Source organism: Alexandromys fortis, unplaced genomic scaffold (assembly GCF_014885135.2).
Source record: "Alexandromys fortis isolate MF-2015 unplaced genomic scaffold, M_Fortis_MF-2015_v1.1 scaffold_166, whole genome shotgun sequence".
NCBI lineage: Eukaryota > Metazoa > Chordata > Mammalia > Rodentia > Cricetidae > Alexandromys > Alexandromys fortis.
Genome location: NW_026068102.1, coordinates 2,855,780 through 2,875,290, shown reverse-complemented (window position 1 = coordinate 2,875,290; position 19,511 = coordinate 2,855,780). Strand labels below are relative to the sequence as shown.

The window sequence follows — 19,511 nt, the reverse complement described above, 5'->3', positions numbered from 1 at the left end:
TTTGCAGGCAAATGTGGTGCTGGAGTAGTAGCTGAGAGTCCTACATCTTACAGACAACAAGAAGTCAACTGACACACTAGGTGGTATTCTGAGCAAAAGAGACCTCAAAGTGACACACAAAGAGACCCACAGTGATGCACTTTCTCCAGCAATATCATACCCACTCCAATAAAGCCACCCCTCCTAATAGTGCCACTCCCTATGAGGTTATGGGAGCCAGTTACATTCAAACTGAGATACATGCTATGGTAAATTTCAATTATATTAAAAATAAATGATCATTGCCAAAGAGTTTTCCCAATTTAGAAATAGATCTATACCTTTGACCTCCCAATTCCTTTTATCCTATTCTGCTTTCTTCTATTGTTTTTCTCCTACGTGGTTAATAAAAAATGGAAAATCTTTATAGTAGTGTTCATTGTTTCTACTTAAAATCATTACCTTTGGCCTGTAAACTTACTTCCAAAACTTAAATATTTAGTTGTTTAGAGCATTATCATGCGTTTGTACTTGAGTTATCTGAGATAGAATTTAAAGAGAATTTCTTAGCAATAGTGAATATGTTACAAAATGTAAGATAGTTGACAACCCGGAAGACATTTCTTCTGAAAGAAGGTAAATTCCTTTTGCATTTACTTTATTTCTAAAACAACTTTAAAAATACTGATAAATATTTTGGTCAGATCCTGCTGTGTTTAGAAGACCAAGTTTCCTTAGTGTCCTCCATTTCTTCTGACTCTTATAATCTTTCTGCTCTTCTTATACAGGGTTCCCTGTCTCTTAGGGGAGGTATAAGACATCCCATTTTTAGGACTGAGGGTCCAAAGTCCGTCACTCTCTTTGTAATAATGTCTGCCTGTTCCCATCTGCTATGGGAACCAACTTCTCTGATGATGACTTGAGCCAGGCACTGGTTTATGAGTATAGCAGAATGACTTTAGGAATCATTTTATTGTGACATTTCTTTAGTAGAATGTTAGTATTTGGTTTTTCTATCTAGTCTCGGGTTCTTGGCACCTGAGCAGCATCGAGTATGGGTTTGATTTCAGAGTGAGCCTTAAGTCCATTCAGATATTTGTTGATTATTCCCACAAACTTTGTGCTACTACTGCACCAGTACATCTGTCAGGCACGTCACCATTGTGTATTGTATGAGTTGTAGCTGGTTTGGTGGTTACTTTTTTCCTTATGCCTTGATTCTTTTCTTAGAACTGTCTTTCAAATTTTAACTTGTATCAGAATTTTACCTCTTGGTTTTTGGTTGAATGATGTTCCATTGTATAGGAATATTACATTTTATTTATTTTTCCATAAATTAATAAGTATTTGGGCTTCAAGTTTTTAATATTTTAAGTTTATAATTTTAGAATTTCATACGTACATACATTATATTTTGATCTTATTCTTCCTGCGCCCTCTCCAGTGACTCCTCACTCAAGTGCCTCTTGGCTTATCCCTATGTTTCTTTTCTTTTTTTAAAATAAACCACTAAATCCAATTAGTGCTATCCCTATTTATGTGCGTATGAGGCCATCTACTGTAGCGTATCTAACCTACCAGGTGCAACACCACTAAAGAACACTGACCCTCACTCCCCTATTAATCATTAGCTTTCAGTAGCTCTTCAGCTAGCAATAGGGGCTTATGAGCCTCTCACTACTTCATGCTGGAATGTTTACAGGTCTATTACAGACATCCACAACTGCTGTGGGTTCCTTTTTTTTAATATTTATTTATTTATTATGTATACAATATTCTGTCTGTGTGTATGACTGCATTACAGAAGAGGGCACCAGACCTCATTACAGATGGTTGTGAGCCACCATGTGGTTGCTGGGAATTGAACTCAGGACCTTTGGAAGAGCAGGCAATGCTCTTAACCTCTGAGCCATCTCTCGAGCCCCTGCTGTGGGTTCTTAAATCCAGCACTTCTGTCATGTCCAGAAGATACTGTTTTACCCTGGTCCTCTCTGACCTCTGATTTTTTAAGTATTTTTATGGCTGTCTTTCTCTATGCTTATCATGTCTTGAGGAGTTTTTTTATTATATAGTTGTCACACTTATGGTTAAACTCCTCAAAGATACTTATTCATAGAAAGACCCTTCTCCTATGAAGTCTGAGAAGCATACTGATGTGTGCATATAAAGATGCATATATAGAAGGAAAACAGATTGATTTAATATTTATTTAGCAAAATAACAATAGTTTCGCATGGGACCTGTGATTTCCCCAGCCATGGATTCTTGGCCAGATTTATAGTACTAGAAATTAGGTTCTTCCTATAGAGCAGGCTTAAATCCAGTTTAGCAGTTGATTGTGCCCATTCATGTGATTAGTATACCCATGAACATGTCTTTCCAGGGCAGTAGTTATTGTAGCTTCCAGGATTCTTAGTTGTGTAAAACTGTTGATGATTTTTCTCCTCCAGCAGTCTGTATAGCACCTTGCCATAGTTAATAGTGAAGAAGCTTTTAAATTGATTTCTCCAATTCCTCTGACCAGCTTTTGTTTTCTCTTTTAGCAACAGGGTCTTTCTGTCAGGTTCTTGTGGTCAACCAAGAGCAATGGTAATAGCATTATTTTAGGGGTCTCTGGGACCTCTTCTGAACAACAGTTCAAAAGAAAATCTATCATACCTGGTACTGGGCTTTTGTATTTTCTTTGTTTTAGTAAGGCTTATCTTTGTATGGATCATGGCACTAGATTCTTGTAATAATTTAGTTGAGAGGCTAGTTGTCATGGGACATGCTTACAATCCCAACTACCTTGGTGACTGGGCTAGGAAGATCACAAGTTCATGTCTACCCGGCTGCATAGCAGGATCTTGTCTCAAAAATGCAAATGAAGAAAACTTGTACAAGTAAAAAAAATAATAATAGCATTTTGAGTAAACAGATTGGATTATTGAAGCACTCAGATTATAATACCAAAGACAAAGACTGTGTTGTGATTAGAATCTGTGCTCCCTTTCCATCTTAATTTTTTTAAAAATGTATTTATGCACACTGTCTGTGTGTCTGGCATCTGCGGAGGTCAGAAAAGACAGTCAAATCTCCCGGGAACTGTAATTAATGAATTGCTGTGAGTTAGCATGTGGGTGCTGGGTCCAGGTCCTCTGCAAGAGCAGCAGGTGCTTTTAACTACTTAATGCTCACCTTCCCACCCCAAAATGTGTGTGCTTGAAGATTAGAGAAAAAGGAACTTCGATGCTCCAAGAAGTTTTTTCAATGTTGGTGAAAGGATGTATATTTATGCAGAGTTTTGCAGGCTGATTTTCACCACAAGTAGGCTACCTCTCAAGTACCCTTTCTTCACATCTGTACCAGATGGGCGATAATTTTCTTGCTTTCAACACTAATGTAGGTTTTATATATGTTAGTTTCTAAATGAAAACAAACCAAGTGATATAACCCTTCAAAAGCCAAGGTTTCAGGAAGATGGGACAGGATTATCTTTCATGTTTTTCTACTTATGGCATGTTTATTGGTGCCCTCAGAATATGTGAAATGTTCTGTGACTATAGGATTTCAGCATTACTATAGATCTTATTGGGACTTTCTCCTCTGATGATTATTAATGATCCCATTAATGTTTGATTTGATAAATAAGTAAATGTTATAGAATATTCCAAAAGTAACATTAAATTGTGGGAACTTTCAGAGACAATTTCTTACAAATGAATTACTGTCAAGTATCTTTAATTGTATTGTCAAGTACAATTAAAAAAATTAAAAACTTAGGGAAAGTAAAGAATTTAAAATGAACTCAGACATATCTGATGAACTTCCAAAATATTTGACTTTTTTAATATGTCTCCATGTGGTGGCTGATGTTCTTAAGTGGAGTTTGCTGTTATCTTTTTTGTGAGATTTTTTTTTGTTGTTTGCTTTTTATTGACCTTGACAGACCTTAATATTATTTATGAAAGCTAGACCTCACTCTTTCAGATATTGCTTTTGTCTTGAGAGGTATTGTGGTTATATAATAAATAAAATGTTTTTGTAATCCATGAACTGAGGGTAAGTGAGCTTTGTAGCCCACATAAGTATTTTGAGATAAAATTTATGTTAAGATGCATGCCTTGTGTTCAGTTTGTGCTGGCTCTTAGATGATTTTTAAGATGTGGTTAAATGTGTTTCTGATAACATTCTGTAAATAAAGTTTCTCAACCAAGTGAAGTTTGTAACTTACTTCTTAATATCTTTCTCCAGTGCTTTTCTAATTTAAGTTAAATTTTGACATGTTTCCCTGTTGTTAAGGTCCTGATGATAAATTCAGTTCAAATTAATAGACTTTTCTTTCTTCAGTGATTTTACCTTCAAATTTAACTCATATAGTATTGCACAAAGTTATAGATTTTGAAAGCCCGATAGATCCATTTGAATTAATACAATTTTTTGCATGGGTTTGAATTTGGAGACTACCCAGAGTTGGGTGTTTTATTGTCCCCATAAGTAAGATTTAGGGCATCTTAATTGTGCATACTTAATCATTATTTTGGTACAGGATTTTCTCCATATTCACTAAAGTTTTACTTGTGGTAGCATTTTATGACTATTGATCATGCACAGACTGCTGTGAAATGACCCCATAGGTCAAAGTTATGTCTTTTGGAGAATAGTAATAGTTCCCAATGTCTCTAAAGAGACTTGATTTTGTAAACTCCTCTTTCCTTCCTTCCCTCCTTCCATCTTCCCCTCCTTTTCCCACTTTTAAACAGGTGCAGATGCTTACTCAGAATGTACTTTAGGAAAAAGATTTGTTTAAAAAATTATGAATATGTATGTTTGTATATATGTCTGTTATGTGTAAGTCAGTGAAGGTGCCACTGGAAACAAGAGGCCATCAGATAGATAATCTAGAACTAGAGTTACAGGTGATTGTGGGCCTCCTAGCATGATGCTAAGAAAGAACTCTTGGGTGTTCTGAAAGAATGGTATAAAGTTTTAACTGCTAAGCCAACTGTCTAGCCCCCATATGTACTTTTTTCTACCAAATTGTTCCTAAATTCCCCTGCTTCTATCCTGACTGTTTGCTTCCCACCCCCGAGCCTTGTCTGCCTTTCTCTTTTGCCATTTGTCCTTCCTTCCTTCCTTCCTTCCTTCCTTCCTTCCTTCCTTCCTTCCTTCCTTCCTTCCTTCCTTCCTTCCTTCCTTCCTTCCTTCGTTTCTTATCTTTTCCCCTGCCTCCCTTCCTCTCTCTCTCTCTCCCTCCCTCCCCCCTTCATTTGAGCTGTGGCCTTACTTCTCATTGAAGCATAAACAAACACTTAAATTACTTTTAATAATTTTTTATGAAATTATTCTATAAGGATAAGATGTTTCAGGATTAATCACATACCTCCAGTTTGTGGCTCACAGGCCATGTGTGGTTGTGGATAGGTGTGAATGCAACCTAACACAAAATTAAAACAATCTAAGTTTTTTTTTTTTTGCTTGCAATTAATTGTATGAGTACTAATGAGTTCTTCATCAAAGTAGCCTAGTGATTGATAAGCTGTCAAGTCTTCCCTTCATGTAGACAATGTGGTCACATGGTACCCTTGCTACATCCTCTGTATATGGATCATTCCTGGTGTCTTCTTGTTTCCTCAGGATTTGCCCTCTTTTATTATCCCCTATCTTTTCTTTGTCTTTCTCCTCAGTGTAGCTTATTTTTTGCTCTCTTTGGTGAGCTGATCATCCTTTGAGGGAGAAAAGTCTGACTAAGACATGAAATATGCTAGTTTTCATTTTCTTCTTCCTTGTATCACCAAGGTAATAAGAGTATGCCTCAATAAAGATTGAAGGCAGTGTTGGAGAAAATCAGCCATGACCCAAAGCATAATATACTGTTGAATGAATGTTTAAATATACTGTTGAATAAAAGATTAGCTTCCTCTCTTAAGACCTCCCCAGAATCAGTTTCCCACAAAGGCTAGTAAGGCAGGTTTTCAAGCATTTTGTATATGTTGACTAAGAAGTGTTTTTAAAAATGAAGTTTTTTTATTTTACTTATGTGTACAAGTGCTTGTTTGTATGTATGTATGTATGTATGTATGTATGTATGTATGTATGTGTATGTGTGTGTATTTATGTGTACCATATATGTTCTTAGTGCTGTAAAGGTCAGAAGAGGGCATCAGATCCCCTAGAACCTGAGTTACATAAGCCAAAAACCTAGCTCCTCTGATAGAGCAGCAAGTACTCTTAATAGTTTAACTCTCTCTGCAGTCCCTAAAATAATATTATTTTTAGTTGACATATAGTAATTATGGATGTTTATATTGTTCAGAAAGGGAAAATCTGCCATTTAAGAGATACATCATTTCTTCATGGTTGAGATATTACCATCCTGTCTGATTTTGAAATATTTAATTAATTGTTGTTAATATAGTTATAGAATACTGTAGGTTAGTAGTCATTAGTATGAAATTGATTTGAAGAAAACAAAGATAAGGGACTGTTGGGTGTGTACTGTGTGTTGGGTGTTTGGGAGCAGTGCTTTAAGAATGGTTGTTTCTTTAATGATTAGTTCTTCAGAATCTCCAGTGAGGGATTTGTCTAGTAAATGCATTTTTATGCTCAGTTATTGCTTTACTCTTTAGTATATATTAGGCACCTGTCATTCAAATATGTATCTAATTGAAATTCTTTCTTAAAGCTTAGTGAATTTTATAGTGTGTTATTCTTTGTAAATATTTTTGAAAAAATTAGCCTTTTTGACAAATACGTATATCACTTTTAAAGATTATGACTTCATTTTTACTAAGAGTTGTAAGAACATTAGAATTCAAGTATGTTTTAAAACTATATGAAATGTTATTTTAACTCATACCTTATTTGCTGTTGATCTTTAGGCTTTTTCCCCAGCAGCTCCCAAGGCTGTGATGCATTTCTCCGCCACAAGATGACACTGATTTCTCCCTCAGTTCTGAAGAAGTATGGCATTCCCTTTGACAAGGTTTGTTCCTCTTAGACTTTCACGAGTAGGCTTTTCATTTTGTGGAATTTGTATTTAGGATGAATTTAAAAGTACTATGTCTTGCATTGTTAAAAGTACTTTTATGATAGGTGAAAAGCTTATGCTCATATTCTATAACATCAATAATTAATTTGAATACTATTTGAGTATTTTATTTTAAAATATATTTAGAAGAGTTTATATATTATATTTTGTTAGAGAATTCCATGCATAAATACATTATGTTTTAATAAAATCCACTCACTGTACCCTCACATCCAGATCTTCCCTTATCTCCCCCACTATTTTTCCGTCCAAACTTAATTGTGGTTTTTGTTTGTTTGTTTGATTGTTTTTTTTTTCTTTTTTTAATTCACAGAGTCCACTTAGTGTATTGTAGCTGTATGGGTATAAGATCATGTACTGGAGGATGGATAGCTTCTCAAGGGCCATATATTGAAAGAAAAAAAAAAAAACACTGTCCATTCACTACCAGATATCAGTTGCCAGTAGCATAATCTCCTTCTCTATCCTTATTAAGATTATGGCTTGCTTGATAATTGTACAGTTTTTGTATATACAGTCATAACTGCTGTGAGTTCACATGTGAAATGAAGCTATCATGGCTGGCAGATATGGGTTTCCTGCAGATATCTACTTGCCTGGTTCTTACCTTTCTGTCCCCACTTCCATAACGATTCTCAAGCCTTGTGGAAAGGAAGAGTGATATAGACACTCAGTTAGTGTTGCATATCCCACAATCTCTTAATCTCTGCACGCTGTCCAGTTGTGGATCTCAGTGTTGATCACTATCTACTGCAGATAGAAGCTTCTCTTACTGAAGGTTGAGAAATACACTAACCAATAGGTATAAGCATAGAACTGTGCAAGGGACAGTTTATCATTATGGCCATTTATCCAAATAATTCTGATTAGTCTTCCCCTGGGGCCTATGACCTAGCCAAACAAGAAGTGTGAACCCAGTTAATGGTACTAGGCATATTTTTCATCTTGTAGTGTGGACTCTAAATCTAAGCAAATAGTGATTGGTTGCTACTGTAACAATTGTAACACTATTGTTTTGTCTTGCTGGCCCAATATTTATTATATCTCTCAGGGTTCAAAATTTGCTAAGACTTTTGATGAGTTTTCTTCCCTACTAGTGTTCTTAACAACCCTTTATGCTATGGATAACCAGTATTGATGAAGCTTCTGCATCAATACCAGCTTGATTTTTTCCCCCACCCCCATGTTTTATAAGTCAAGTATGTTGTGCCTACTTCAATCAGTAGAGGATAATCAAGAACAATGGCAATATCATGTAATGTTTAGGGCAAATGTTTAGGATAACTTACTGACAAACAGCTCAAAAAGATAACCCCTATTTGGCACTGGGCTTTTTATTTGAGAGTATCATTGTATCTAGGGGAGGCATTGTCCCCTCATTAGTTATAGGATAACTCCATTTAAACTCTTTTTATATGTGCATCTGTTTTTGGAAGCATCTAGATAGTCACCATAATAGGCCATTTAAAAATCTATTTAGTCGCAGTCCAGCTGGCCTTCGTGAGCTCACAATAGATCAGCCCCACTGTCTCCTTGGGTGGGTGCACCCCTCGTGGTCTTGACTTCTTTGCTCATATTTTCCCTCCTTCTGCTCCTCCTTGGGACATTGGGAGCTCAGTCCTGTGCTCCAGTGTGGGTCTCTGTCTCTATCTCCATCCATCTCCAGATGAAGGTTCTATGGTGATATGCAAGATATTCATCAGTATGGCTATAGGATAGGGTCATTTCAGGTTCTCTGTCCTCAGCTGCCCCAGGAACTAACTGGGGACATCGCCCTGGGCACCTGGGAGCTCCTCTAGCACCAAGTCTCTTGCCAACCCTAAGATGGCTCTCTTAATTAAGATATGTGCTTCCCTGCTCCCCTATCCAACCTTCCTTTATCCCAAACATCCCGTTTCCCAAGTTCCCCCCACCCCCCCCTTCTCACTTTTCTCTCCCCATCTCCCCTTACCTCCCTCCCCCCCCTCCCCCAAGATCCCATTTTTTGCCGGCAATCTTGTCTACTTCCCCTAAGAAAGCATGGGATCCCATGAGAAAGCATGGGATAAAACCGGACTCTCTGAATATGGCGGACAATGAGGGCTGCTGAGAAGCCAAGGACAATGGCACTGGGTTTTGATCCTACTTCATGTTCTGGCTTTGTGGGAGCCTAGCCAGTTTGGATGTCCACCTTCCTAGACCAGGATGGAGCGGGGAGGACTTTGGACTTTCCACAGGGCAGGGAACCCTGACTGCTCTTCAGACTGGAGAGGGAGGGGGAGAGGAGTGGGGGGAGGAGGAGAGGAGAGGGAGGAGGAGGGGGAAAGGGACACGGGGAGGGAAATGGGAGGCGGGGAGGAGGCAGAAATTTTTTTTTCAATAAAAAATTATATTAAAAAAATCTATTTAGTATTAATTATCTCTGCCATCCTGACCTCCCATCCTTCCACCCAATATAATGTTTCATATTGTTACTCCTTTTCCCCCCTTCATACTATCTGTTTTCTTTCCTTTGAAATTCACCCTCCTACTATGACTGTGTAGGTTCCCATTTTTTTTTTTAGTATTCCAATTTAAACAAATATCTAAAGATTCAAAGTCAGCATCTAGCACCCATTTGTACAAATGAACATGTGGTGTTTTTCTTTTGGATTGAAATTACCACACTCAATGATTATTCATAGTTCCATCCATTTACCTGTGAATTTCACAATTATGTTTTTCTTCATGGTTGAGTAGCATTCTATTATAGCACATTTTCCAGTTGAGTATAATGAGTTGACCCTGAGGCATCTGATAAGTCTTATTATAGGATGGATGATGTTTATTGATTTACATATGTGGAACTATCCTTGTATCTCTGAGATAAAGCCAACTTGATCATAGTGAGTGACATTTTTGATATGTCCTTTAGTTTTCAAAAATTTTTTTTTTTTTAAGTTGAGAGCTTTTTTCTTTTATGTCATAAGGGGAATTGGCCTTTAGTGCTCTTTTTTAGTTTGATCTTTGGTTTTGTTTTTAGGATAATGCAAGGCATACTAAAGAATTTGAAAATATTCCTTCCCTTTATATTTTACCAAGAGAATTGAGGAGTATTGTTGTTAGTTCTGTGGATATCTTGGTAGAATTTTATTCTCAGTGCATCTGGCCTGGATTCTTTTTAAAGCTTGGAGGATTTTTAATTCCTGGATTTATCTTATTTGTTATTTTTGGTGTGTTTAAATTAATTTTTTTTGAATTTTAGTTTAATTTTGGAAGGTCATATGCATCTTAAAACTTATCCATTTCTTTCAGAGTTTCCAGTTTATGATTCTCTTGAGTTTTCTCAGTGTCTTCCTGTTCATCTAATTTTGTTGACTTTAGTCCTCTCTTTTGCTTAACTGGCTAGTTTTTGTCAATCTAGTTTATTGTTTTAAGAACAAATTCTTGTTTGTTTGCTCTTTTTTGTTTGTCTTTTATTAATTTCATACACAATCTTTATTGTCCTACTGGTTTAGTTTTGTTCTTGTTATTTCAGGGCCTGTAGGTATATTCTTCTGTTATTAACTTGAGAGCTCCCATGGGCTCTTACTACTATAAACTTTTTATTTTAGGTCTGCCTGATGTACTTCTATAGGCTTCCAAGAAGAATGTGTTTTATAGAAAGTTCTATATATCCTTTAGATCCCTTTGAATTCTGATGTCATTTAAATGGCATCATTTCTATGTTTGGTTTTAGTTGACATGACTTCTTGATGAGAATGGTGTATAGGAACCACCAATAATTACTGTTAAAGTTAATGCATATTTTAGGTCTAATAGTATGTAATTTAATAAGTTGGATGCTTTTGTGCTTGGTTCATATTGATTTATAGTAGTACTATCCTTAATGATTCTTTCTTTAATGTCTATGACGTGATCTTCCTGATTACTTTTGTTTAATTTTGGATTGAAGTCTGTTTTTTCAGATATTAGACTAGCTAAACCTGTTTGCTTCTTAGTTTCATTTGCTTGGAGTATTTTTCCATTCTTTACTAACATGGTGTAATATTGCCAGGCCATGATAGTACACACATTTAATCCTAGCACTTGGGAGACAGAGGCAAAACCAGTATCACTCCCGTACCTTCTTTTCGCTTTTCTATGCCTATAATTTGAGGATTTAGTATTTTAATGGTGTACCACATTTTCTGTATGTTCCTATCCTGTGAGGTTGTCCTTTATAAATTTTTCTGTTTCTTTTTTTATTGTTACAATTCTTCACTTTGTGTCTTGATACTCTATCATTTGCTTATTTCATTCTATTTGTAAGGCTTCTGAAAATTTTCATTGAGATACTGAGTATTTGAATTTCATCTTCATTTAAGCTTGTGTTTTCTTCAGTGTTTATCTCTATTTAATTTGTATTTGAAATCCCACATTATCTTTGTTATTTTGTTTAGGTATGTATTTTTATTCTTTATATTGGAGTTCAGTGGAGTGTTTGTGTCATTATAAAATTACATGTATTTTTTTTAAGTTTATGATTGTTGAATATTTTTTTAAGTTCTTTGTCTTGAGGTTTCTATAGGACTTATGTATTTTGAAATTGTTTCTATGATTTGACCTGGGCATGTGAACTTTATTTTTTGATTTTATGTTTAATGTGATAATCTGACCTTTCTTAAATTGTTCAGATTCACCAACATAACAACTTTAAGATGACAGTTGCAGTCTGCACTCTTATATTCATATAGTGGGCTTGATAAATATTTAGATGCATATTTCCACACATTCATCCATTTACCAACGTTTTTAGAAACTAAAATGTTAAGAGAATTATTTCCCTTTGTTCAATAGTTGAAACATAACATTACTTGGGCTTCATTTCAAATGCTTTAGGAGAATCCTCTGCCAGTGAGAACTAAATGATAAAATTTTCTTTCACTTAATTTAAGATTTTGATAGATTTTTACTTCATTTTCTTTTTTTTATATTTATTTATTATGTATACAATATTCTGTCCGTATGTATGTCTGCAGGCCAGAAGAGGGCACCAGACCTCATTACAGATGGTTGTGAGCCACCATGTGGTTGCTGGGAATTGAACTCAGGACCTTTGGAAGAGCAGGCAATGCTCTTAACCACTGAGCCATCTCTCCAGCCCCCTACTTCATTTTCTTATTTCTTCTTTTAAAACAGTTTGTAGAATAGCTACTATCTTTTCTAGGATTGACAGATGCCTGGTTCCCAACTATTATTCTTCTGGATTTCATTTCATGCTGTTTATTCCTTTATTCTTTTGCCACCTGTGGTTGGTGTTCAAGGCTAGTAAATCATAGTTTGTCTTTTCTAGTGTTAAAATTCTCTTGCCGTTCATGAATGCATTCTTAATATCATTATTAAGCCTACCATCAAGAACATATTGGGTATCTGAGAAGAGCAGTAATGACAGATATCTCAGCTGGGAGAGGTTTAGGGTAATGGAGAGAAGCACAGAACATAGATGACAGTAGTAGATCCTTTTTCTGTGTTGTATCTGCAGATGAGGAGAGGTGTTCATAGTCAATTCAATTCCAGTAATTGCGGACAACACACAATCTCCTTTTGCATTGTGGGTGCCAAAGATGGAACTCGAATTTTCAGGCACTTTTAACTACTAAACCATCTCATCATCTACAACTTTTCTCATTTTAAAATAGTTGTGATATCATGACATTCTTTTGCTTTTTTAAAAATAGAAAATGAAAGTGTATACTAATCATTACATGATTTGGAAAGTCTTATTGAACATTATGTCTCATCAAACCCTGCAGATCACCCAGGAGGCTGGAGAGTTTATGATCACTTTTCCTTATGGATATCATGCTGGTTTTAATCATGGTTTCAATTGTGCTGAGTCTACAAATTTTGCTACTGTCAGATGGATTGACTATGGGAAAGTTGCTAAATTGGTAAGTTTTATCTGAAAAGTAAAGTGTATTTAGTTGAACGTCTACAGCTTTGTTTTCATCATTCACACTGTGTACCTCTTGCTATAGTGCTTTTTTCTTTTCAGTTTAGGTATATTTTCTTTCCATGAGCTGAAAATTCATGCCTGAAATTTTCTATTTTGAGATTATTATAAGTCAGTTTGCTCTAAGGAGATTTTTTTTTGCTGTGGATGCTATGTTTCTCTCTCAAAGCTACCACTTTGCTTGCAATATTTCCTATTGACTGTGTATTACATAGATTTGTATTTCTCTTGCTAAAGTTCAGTCAGTGGTTTAGGAAATAGGTTATAAAAGGAAGTGATTAGTTAAATATGTTACATTCTTAGTTAAATTTGGAGGCTAAGGGAGTGTGGTGAAAAGAAATTAACAAAGCTTCCTTAATACAGAAGTGAATTTCTCAGGGGTAAAACATACTTTTAAAGTATATCTTAACATTTAAGTTGGTATAAAGTTGTTTGTAGCTCTTGTCAGCTGTATTTGTTGTAAGTCATAGACTTTGTATTTCCATCTTCAATGAACAGTTTGTATGAGATTTGTCTGCTTTCACCTTGTGGCATTAAAACAGGGACATCTTCCAAACAATTGATAGTAATTTTCCTTTTTTATGGCTTTTCAGGAGAAGCAGAATGGTAGAGGGTTATGCCTTAATGAAACTGTTTCACAGTATAGGAAGGTCACATAGAGTCAGTGAGAGAAAAGATAAATGAAGCTTATGGGCCTTACTTTAGCTACTTCATAATACAAGTAACTCTTTTTAATCTATTCTGAGAACAATTTTATGTAGAACCATTTTGTGAATTTAGGGAAAATTATTCTTAAGTTATGCGTATTTAGAAGATTCCATGATATATATAAATTCTAGCCTTTTACAACTTAGGAAGCATTTGAATAAATTCTTAAGATGTTTGATTCTTTGACAGGTCCTTTTATATATACATTTTGGTCATTTAGTCATCAATACCCTCTCACATCCCCTTCCTACTCCCATCAAATCCCTTTTTCTTCCTAACAAGTTTCTCTCCTATTTTCAAATTTCTGTTGTCATCTGGTTTAGTTTGTGAGCTACATGGTTCAATTACAGTTGCATGAGAATGGGTGGGGTTTTTTAATCAAACATAGGCAAGTATCTAGTGGCTACACCACACTGAAGAAAATGATTAATGTCTGTTTCTGAGGGGCTGTTTGCAAAGGCACAAAGCTGAACTACTTCTTCCTACTAATTGGTGATATGGATCAAAATAAGACTTTTTTCCTTGTTGACAGCTATAAGCAATGAGATAATTTTCACATTTTTGTAGTAAGAGTGGACTGTAACTGGTGAGGAATTGTGGATCTTAGTCTGCGTTAGAATCTCATTTGGCTGAAGTGTTATGAAGGAGATGGATCTGAGGTCCAACCTTCCTGCTCTTGCTTGATAGGGAAAATAATTTATTTTTCAACAAAATTATAAAGAGCCTCTTTTTCTTTATTTGCTGTAGGCCAGGAGGTGGTAGCACACATCTTTAATCCCAGTTATCAGGCGGCAGAGATAGGAGGATCTCTGTGAGTTGAAGGCCAGCTTGGTCTACACAGTGAGATCCAGGACAGGCTCCAAAACTACAGAGAAACCCTGTTTCCAAAAAAAAGATGACTTTCTCTAAGAGGAGAATACATATGTATGTGAACCTTTACTTCTTAGTTTTGGGAATTTTATTTAACTAGGCACATAGTTATTGATTCACATTTTAGGCTAGCTAATTTAAAATGTTCCACATGTCCTATGTAGGCATTTCCCTCACACCTTTCTTTACCCTTCTCAGGTACTACTCTGCGTACTTTAGTTTTCTATGGCAGGTTTGTTAAAGTACCATGTGTTGATGCTTAGAAACATCATCTCTTTATCTTCGTACAGTTTAGTAGGTTAGAGGCTCAACATTGACCTCACCAGCAAAAAGTCAAGTTGTTTTATAGACTAGGTTTGTTACTGCAAACTGTGGGAACAAGCAGGATTTCTCCACCTTCCCTTGTTTAGGTTGCATCTCAATTATGTTTCTATTGCTATGAAGTAAGATGTGTCTCCCAGCTAACCCCACCCCATAGTCTGACCAACATGAATGCCCAAACATGTTCTCGACAAAGACAATGCAAATGGGCATGACAAAGTGGAGTGGGGAAAGTCCATGAGGTCTTGCCTCCACAAAATACTATAGGCTACAAAGAAAAGCTGGGATTGGGAGAGGTATCGTTTCCTAGGGAAGAGCATACCAATTGGAAACATACGTACAAGTAACATTATACAGACTGAGCAGGTTATATTTAAAAACACACACATACATATGTGTACACACACATTCATGCAATAATAATAATGAAAAATTAAGCCATGAATTTGAAGGAGAGTTGGTGGAGTATAGAAGGGTTTGGAGGTAGGAAAGGAAAAGGAGAAATGTAACTAACTAATAGCTCAAAATTTAAAAGAAAAATTAACAAAGAACAAAGAGATACTATGACCAAGGAAAGTTATAAAAGAAATCATTTAATTGGGGGCTTGCTTGCTTTCTGTTTCAGAGTCCATGGTCATCACAAGCAGGCATGGTAGTAGAGCTGTAGTTGAGTTTATATGAGAAAAAAGAAAGGGTGTGGGGTTGGGAAGAGAGAGAGGTAGAGGGAGGAGAGGGAGAGGGGAGGAGAGGGAGAGACAGAGTGTTATCTGGAAATAGAGTGGGCTTTTGAAACCACAGTGCCATCTCCAGTGACAGACCTCTTAATCATTCCTAAATGCTCCTACCAAATGGAGACCAAGCATTCAAATATGTAGGACTATAGAGCTCATTCAAAACAGCACAGGTTGCTAGCTAAATTTACTACCATAGAGTTTTAAGAGTAATGTGGATGAGAGCTGTATGGCTGGGGGAGACTGCAGGACTGCAGGCAGTGGCACCAGACACCACTGCTGTACTGGCTTTTTGGAACCCATTCTCTTTGGATGGATACCTTGCTCAGCTGAGATATAGTAGGTGGGAGAGTCTTTCTCAAAGCAATGTGCCTTACCCACTCTGAGGAGTAGATGGGAATTGGGGTAGAGGAAGGGGAAGGTAGAGGGAATGGAAGGAGAGGAGGGAGTGGAAACTGGGATTGGTATATAAAATTTAAAAAGATAGTTTGTTTTCTTTTAAAAACACAAAAAACCACAATTTTTTATTTTGAACATTTGTGTTGTATAAAGTATATCATTTATACACATAAAAAGAGAGAGTAAGATCTTTTTTCTTTGCTGATTGACAGGCACTGATTAGGATTTTATTTTTTCTACAGACCTTTCTCAGACTTTTCCATATCATTATTTTAGAACAGGCAGTGTTTAAGTTTTCATTTTTTTATATAAGACAATATATTTACAGATATTAGGAATTTGGATGAGACATCTTTAAAGGATTTAGGGAGCCTAACCATCTTCCTTTCATCCATAGTACAAATTAGCAAATGATAGGCTGATGATTGAGAATCTACTTTGCATAAGTAATGGTGTTACCTGCTTAAAATCATAAACTTATCCTTTTAATGGAAGATTTTGAATGTTTCAGTAGCCTATGAACTCTTAGCATTACCATTTCCATTCTTAGTTAATTATTTTTCTTATAGTAAGGTGTGATGTGATTATCTTCTAGACTTTAGTTGTTTTTTATCTCTAGTTTTCAAGGTAGATAACCCTATAAATTTATATCATATATATATATATTAACCATTTGAGTAATGTGTATATTGGGAACAAATTTATCTGTTTTGTCCATGACTGATATAATGTATGTGTTAGTTATGGATTGTGGTAAGCAGACTTTTAGCTTTGTGGATGCCCTATTTGTAAGTCTTATTATTTGCTTTTTTGAATTCATTCTAAATAGTATATTACATGTTTTGTAAATGTAGATGAGTAGAGCTTTTTATTTATTGTAAACAAACTTCTGCTTTTTCACAGACAGACAAGTGCAAAAGTGCTAGATAAAGTCTCTGTTGGAAATACTGCATTAATTGATGAATGTAGCAGGACATGTGTACTGTACATCTTCTTCATGCTATAGACATATACATAAGTCATTCAACCATATGCTATGAAATAATTCACATTATTCCAATTTTCTCATTTGTCTCAGAAAAGAATTATTACAAAATGCTATTTTTAATGAAAATAAAACTGATTAGAACACCTTACCATTTTCTCTGTTAGGAGATCTTTGATTATAAGCCATCAGGCTTGTTTTGTAGAGAAAACTGTCACTACTTTAGGGGACTAGTTGACAGAGAGAACCTCTATTTACTGAGACTGTGCTTGTTCTTTTCATGTTGGTGCTGGTCCAGAAACCACAGGTGAGAATATTTGGCATTGCATGCTTCCTTTGTCCTTTGATGCTTACCTTAAACTTCTGATGGTGTGGTGGTTTCTGATGATACTTTTGTAATGCTTGGTTTACAGGTTTCAGCTGAAATGTGGTGGCCAATAAAGCTTTGTTCTTATGATCAGTTTTGATTGACTAGAGATCCCATACCATGATTGGTATCAAACTCAATGCCTCTTCCAAATTGGTACACATTTTTGGAGTTTGATATCTTCAACTAAATTTTTGGATTTGAAGGCTATTTCAGAACTTGTTTCTTAGTCAAAGATGTTCTTTTTCATGTATTGGTTTAGAACTCACATTTCTGTCCAGCTCCAGATCTCATAGCAATTTAGTATGATCATCGTTGTTTCTAAGAGGTTCCTAATACTCTACCTACACATCCTTGAAATACTTGTTATTTTCTTCAATCTGGACCATTTAGCTCGTTTTTCCCTTGACTTATAAAGTATTACAAGGAGCTCTAGAGCATCAGACCCCTGTATTCAACAGGGTTATGCTACCTGAGAAGGTGTTTATATAGTTTGTCCTGATTTTACTAATCTAAGATAATTCTTATAAAATATACTCAGCTCCTTGTAGCCTTAAGCTTTTTGCTTGGCGGGGGAATACTCAAAGAGTCTGCTGTGAAAGAATTCCTGGGTTGTATATTGTTAGAGGAATATGTGGGAATGATCTTTCTGAGAAATACTGTTCAGATCTTGCTCTTACAAATCAAACTTTCACAAAACTGAAACCAAGCTAATTGCTTTCAGATAATTTATCACTATGTACTTGTTAGGCTCATATATCATATACTCAACCTGTTCACAATTATCTGCCATCTAAGAAAAACATGCATGGTTCCCTGCAGTGTTATGGTTTGGAATGCCCCAGTATATTGTGTTCCTTAATTTTCTATTGTGTTCTTGCATATCCTTGATTCAGAACAAAGTATGTGTCTATGAGCTATGGTGAGCTGGTCTAAGACCTTTCATTAGAAGCAGTCAGTTGTTTAAAGCAGCATCTCTTCCCCCTACATATGTTGGAAAAAAACATTTGGTAGAGTTATTAGGGCCAGGAAAACAATTTTTTGCCTTTTGAAATTCCAATAAAAGATGATGAAGACAAGGTCTACACTCTTTGTTCTTACCATATTTCCTGTGCAATTTGGTATATAAAGAGAATGGCCTTTGTTCATGGCTACTAGGATTAATCAGACTCTCTTAGCTTAGACTTTCTTTTAGATTAATACAGGAAGACCAAAAACTTCAGAATAAATCAGGGCCACCCTCGAGTAAAGGACACCGAGTTAACTTTTTCTATTTCATGTGACATCACCCCAAGGATCAATACATTTTCTCTGTCTTTAGGGAGCATCCCTGAAGAACTTTTAATAACTGCCATGTACAAGCTTTAATGGTAGTAGATAGAATGTACTGTTGACTTATTTTGGGAACTTTTATTGCTTTAACCATCAGAGTAAATATAGAATAATAATGCTGTTATCCCTCTGATAGCAATTGAAGCCAAACATCTCTGCATATTTGAATTATGCATTACATTTGTAACATTCCTTTGTGGAAAAGTAGATCCCATGGTTATATCTGTGTAGCTGCAGTGCTATTCACAGGCTTGGATCCTGTCTAGGCTGTATGAAAGAGCTAGCTTGCAGGTTTTGGTTTTATCCTTTTATGTAGCAGGATGAAATGTAGTTATTTGGAGGCTGGATTTGATATATAAGTTTATTATTATTATGTATTTATTAGTTTCACATAAAAACTGGTAGCTATTAAATAAATCTTTGACTTAGATTTGAGATTGAGTGTTCAAAGACATTTGTGAACGTATTTTGTTTTTGTGATGTGGCAGCTGTAAGTACTGTGATCTCCTTAAAGAGAAAGAGTTATTTACTGTACTGATAGTTTTGGGGACAGTTATGTCTTACCTACATCCTCAGAAATTGAGTGCTTTTTACAGTGTGTAGAGTGCTATGACTCGTTAATGATGTTGTTTTGATTTGATTTGCAGTAATTTTATGTTATATATAATATGTCAGACTTGAATATTGAAATACAGACTGCAATTGATTTTGAATAAGAAAGATGTAAACACCAGGGTATGGATTCATTCTGTTTTAGATTCTGTTTTTTTTTTTTTTTTTAAATGAAACAGACAATTTTAGTTAATTAGCAGTCTTCCAATAAAGTCTTCAGTTTT

The 19,511-nt window shown here is 35.6% G+C and overlaps 1 protein-coding gene across 3 annotated transcripts in view; it reads left to right on the top strand.

Annotated features, from left to right (window-relative positions):
• The window catches only part of LOC126489580 (lysine-specific demethylase 4C), a 181,075-nt gene that overhangs the window by 63,269 nt on the left and 98,295 nt on the right, over positions 1-19,511 (top strand). For all 3 annotated transcript variants that reach the window (XM_050123921.1, XM_050123922.1, XM_050123923.1), the window contains exons 7-8: positions 6,840-6,943; positions 12,763-12,900. In XM_050123921.1, coding sequence (XP_049979878.1) covers positions 6,840-6,943; positions 12,763-12,900 — 242 coding nt within the window. The remainder of the gene's footprint in view (positions 1-6,839; positions 6,944-12,762; positions 12,901-19,511) is intronic.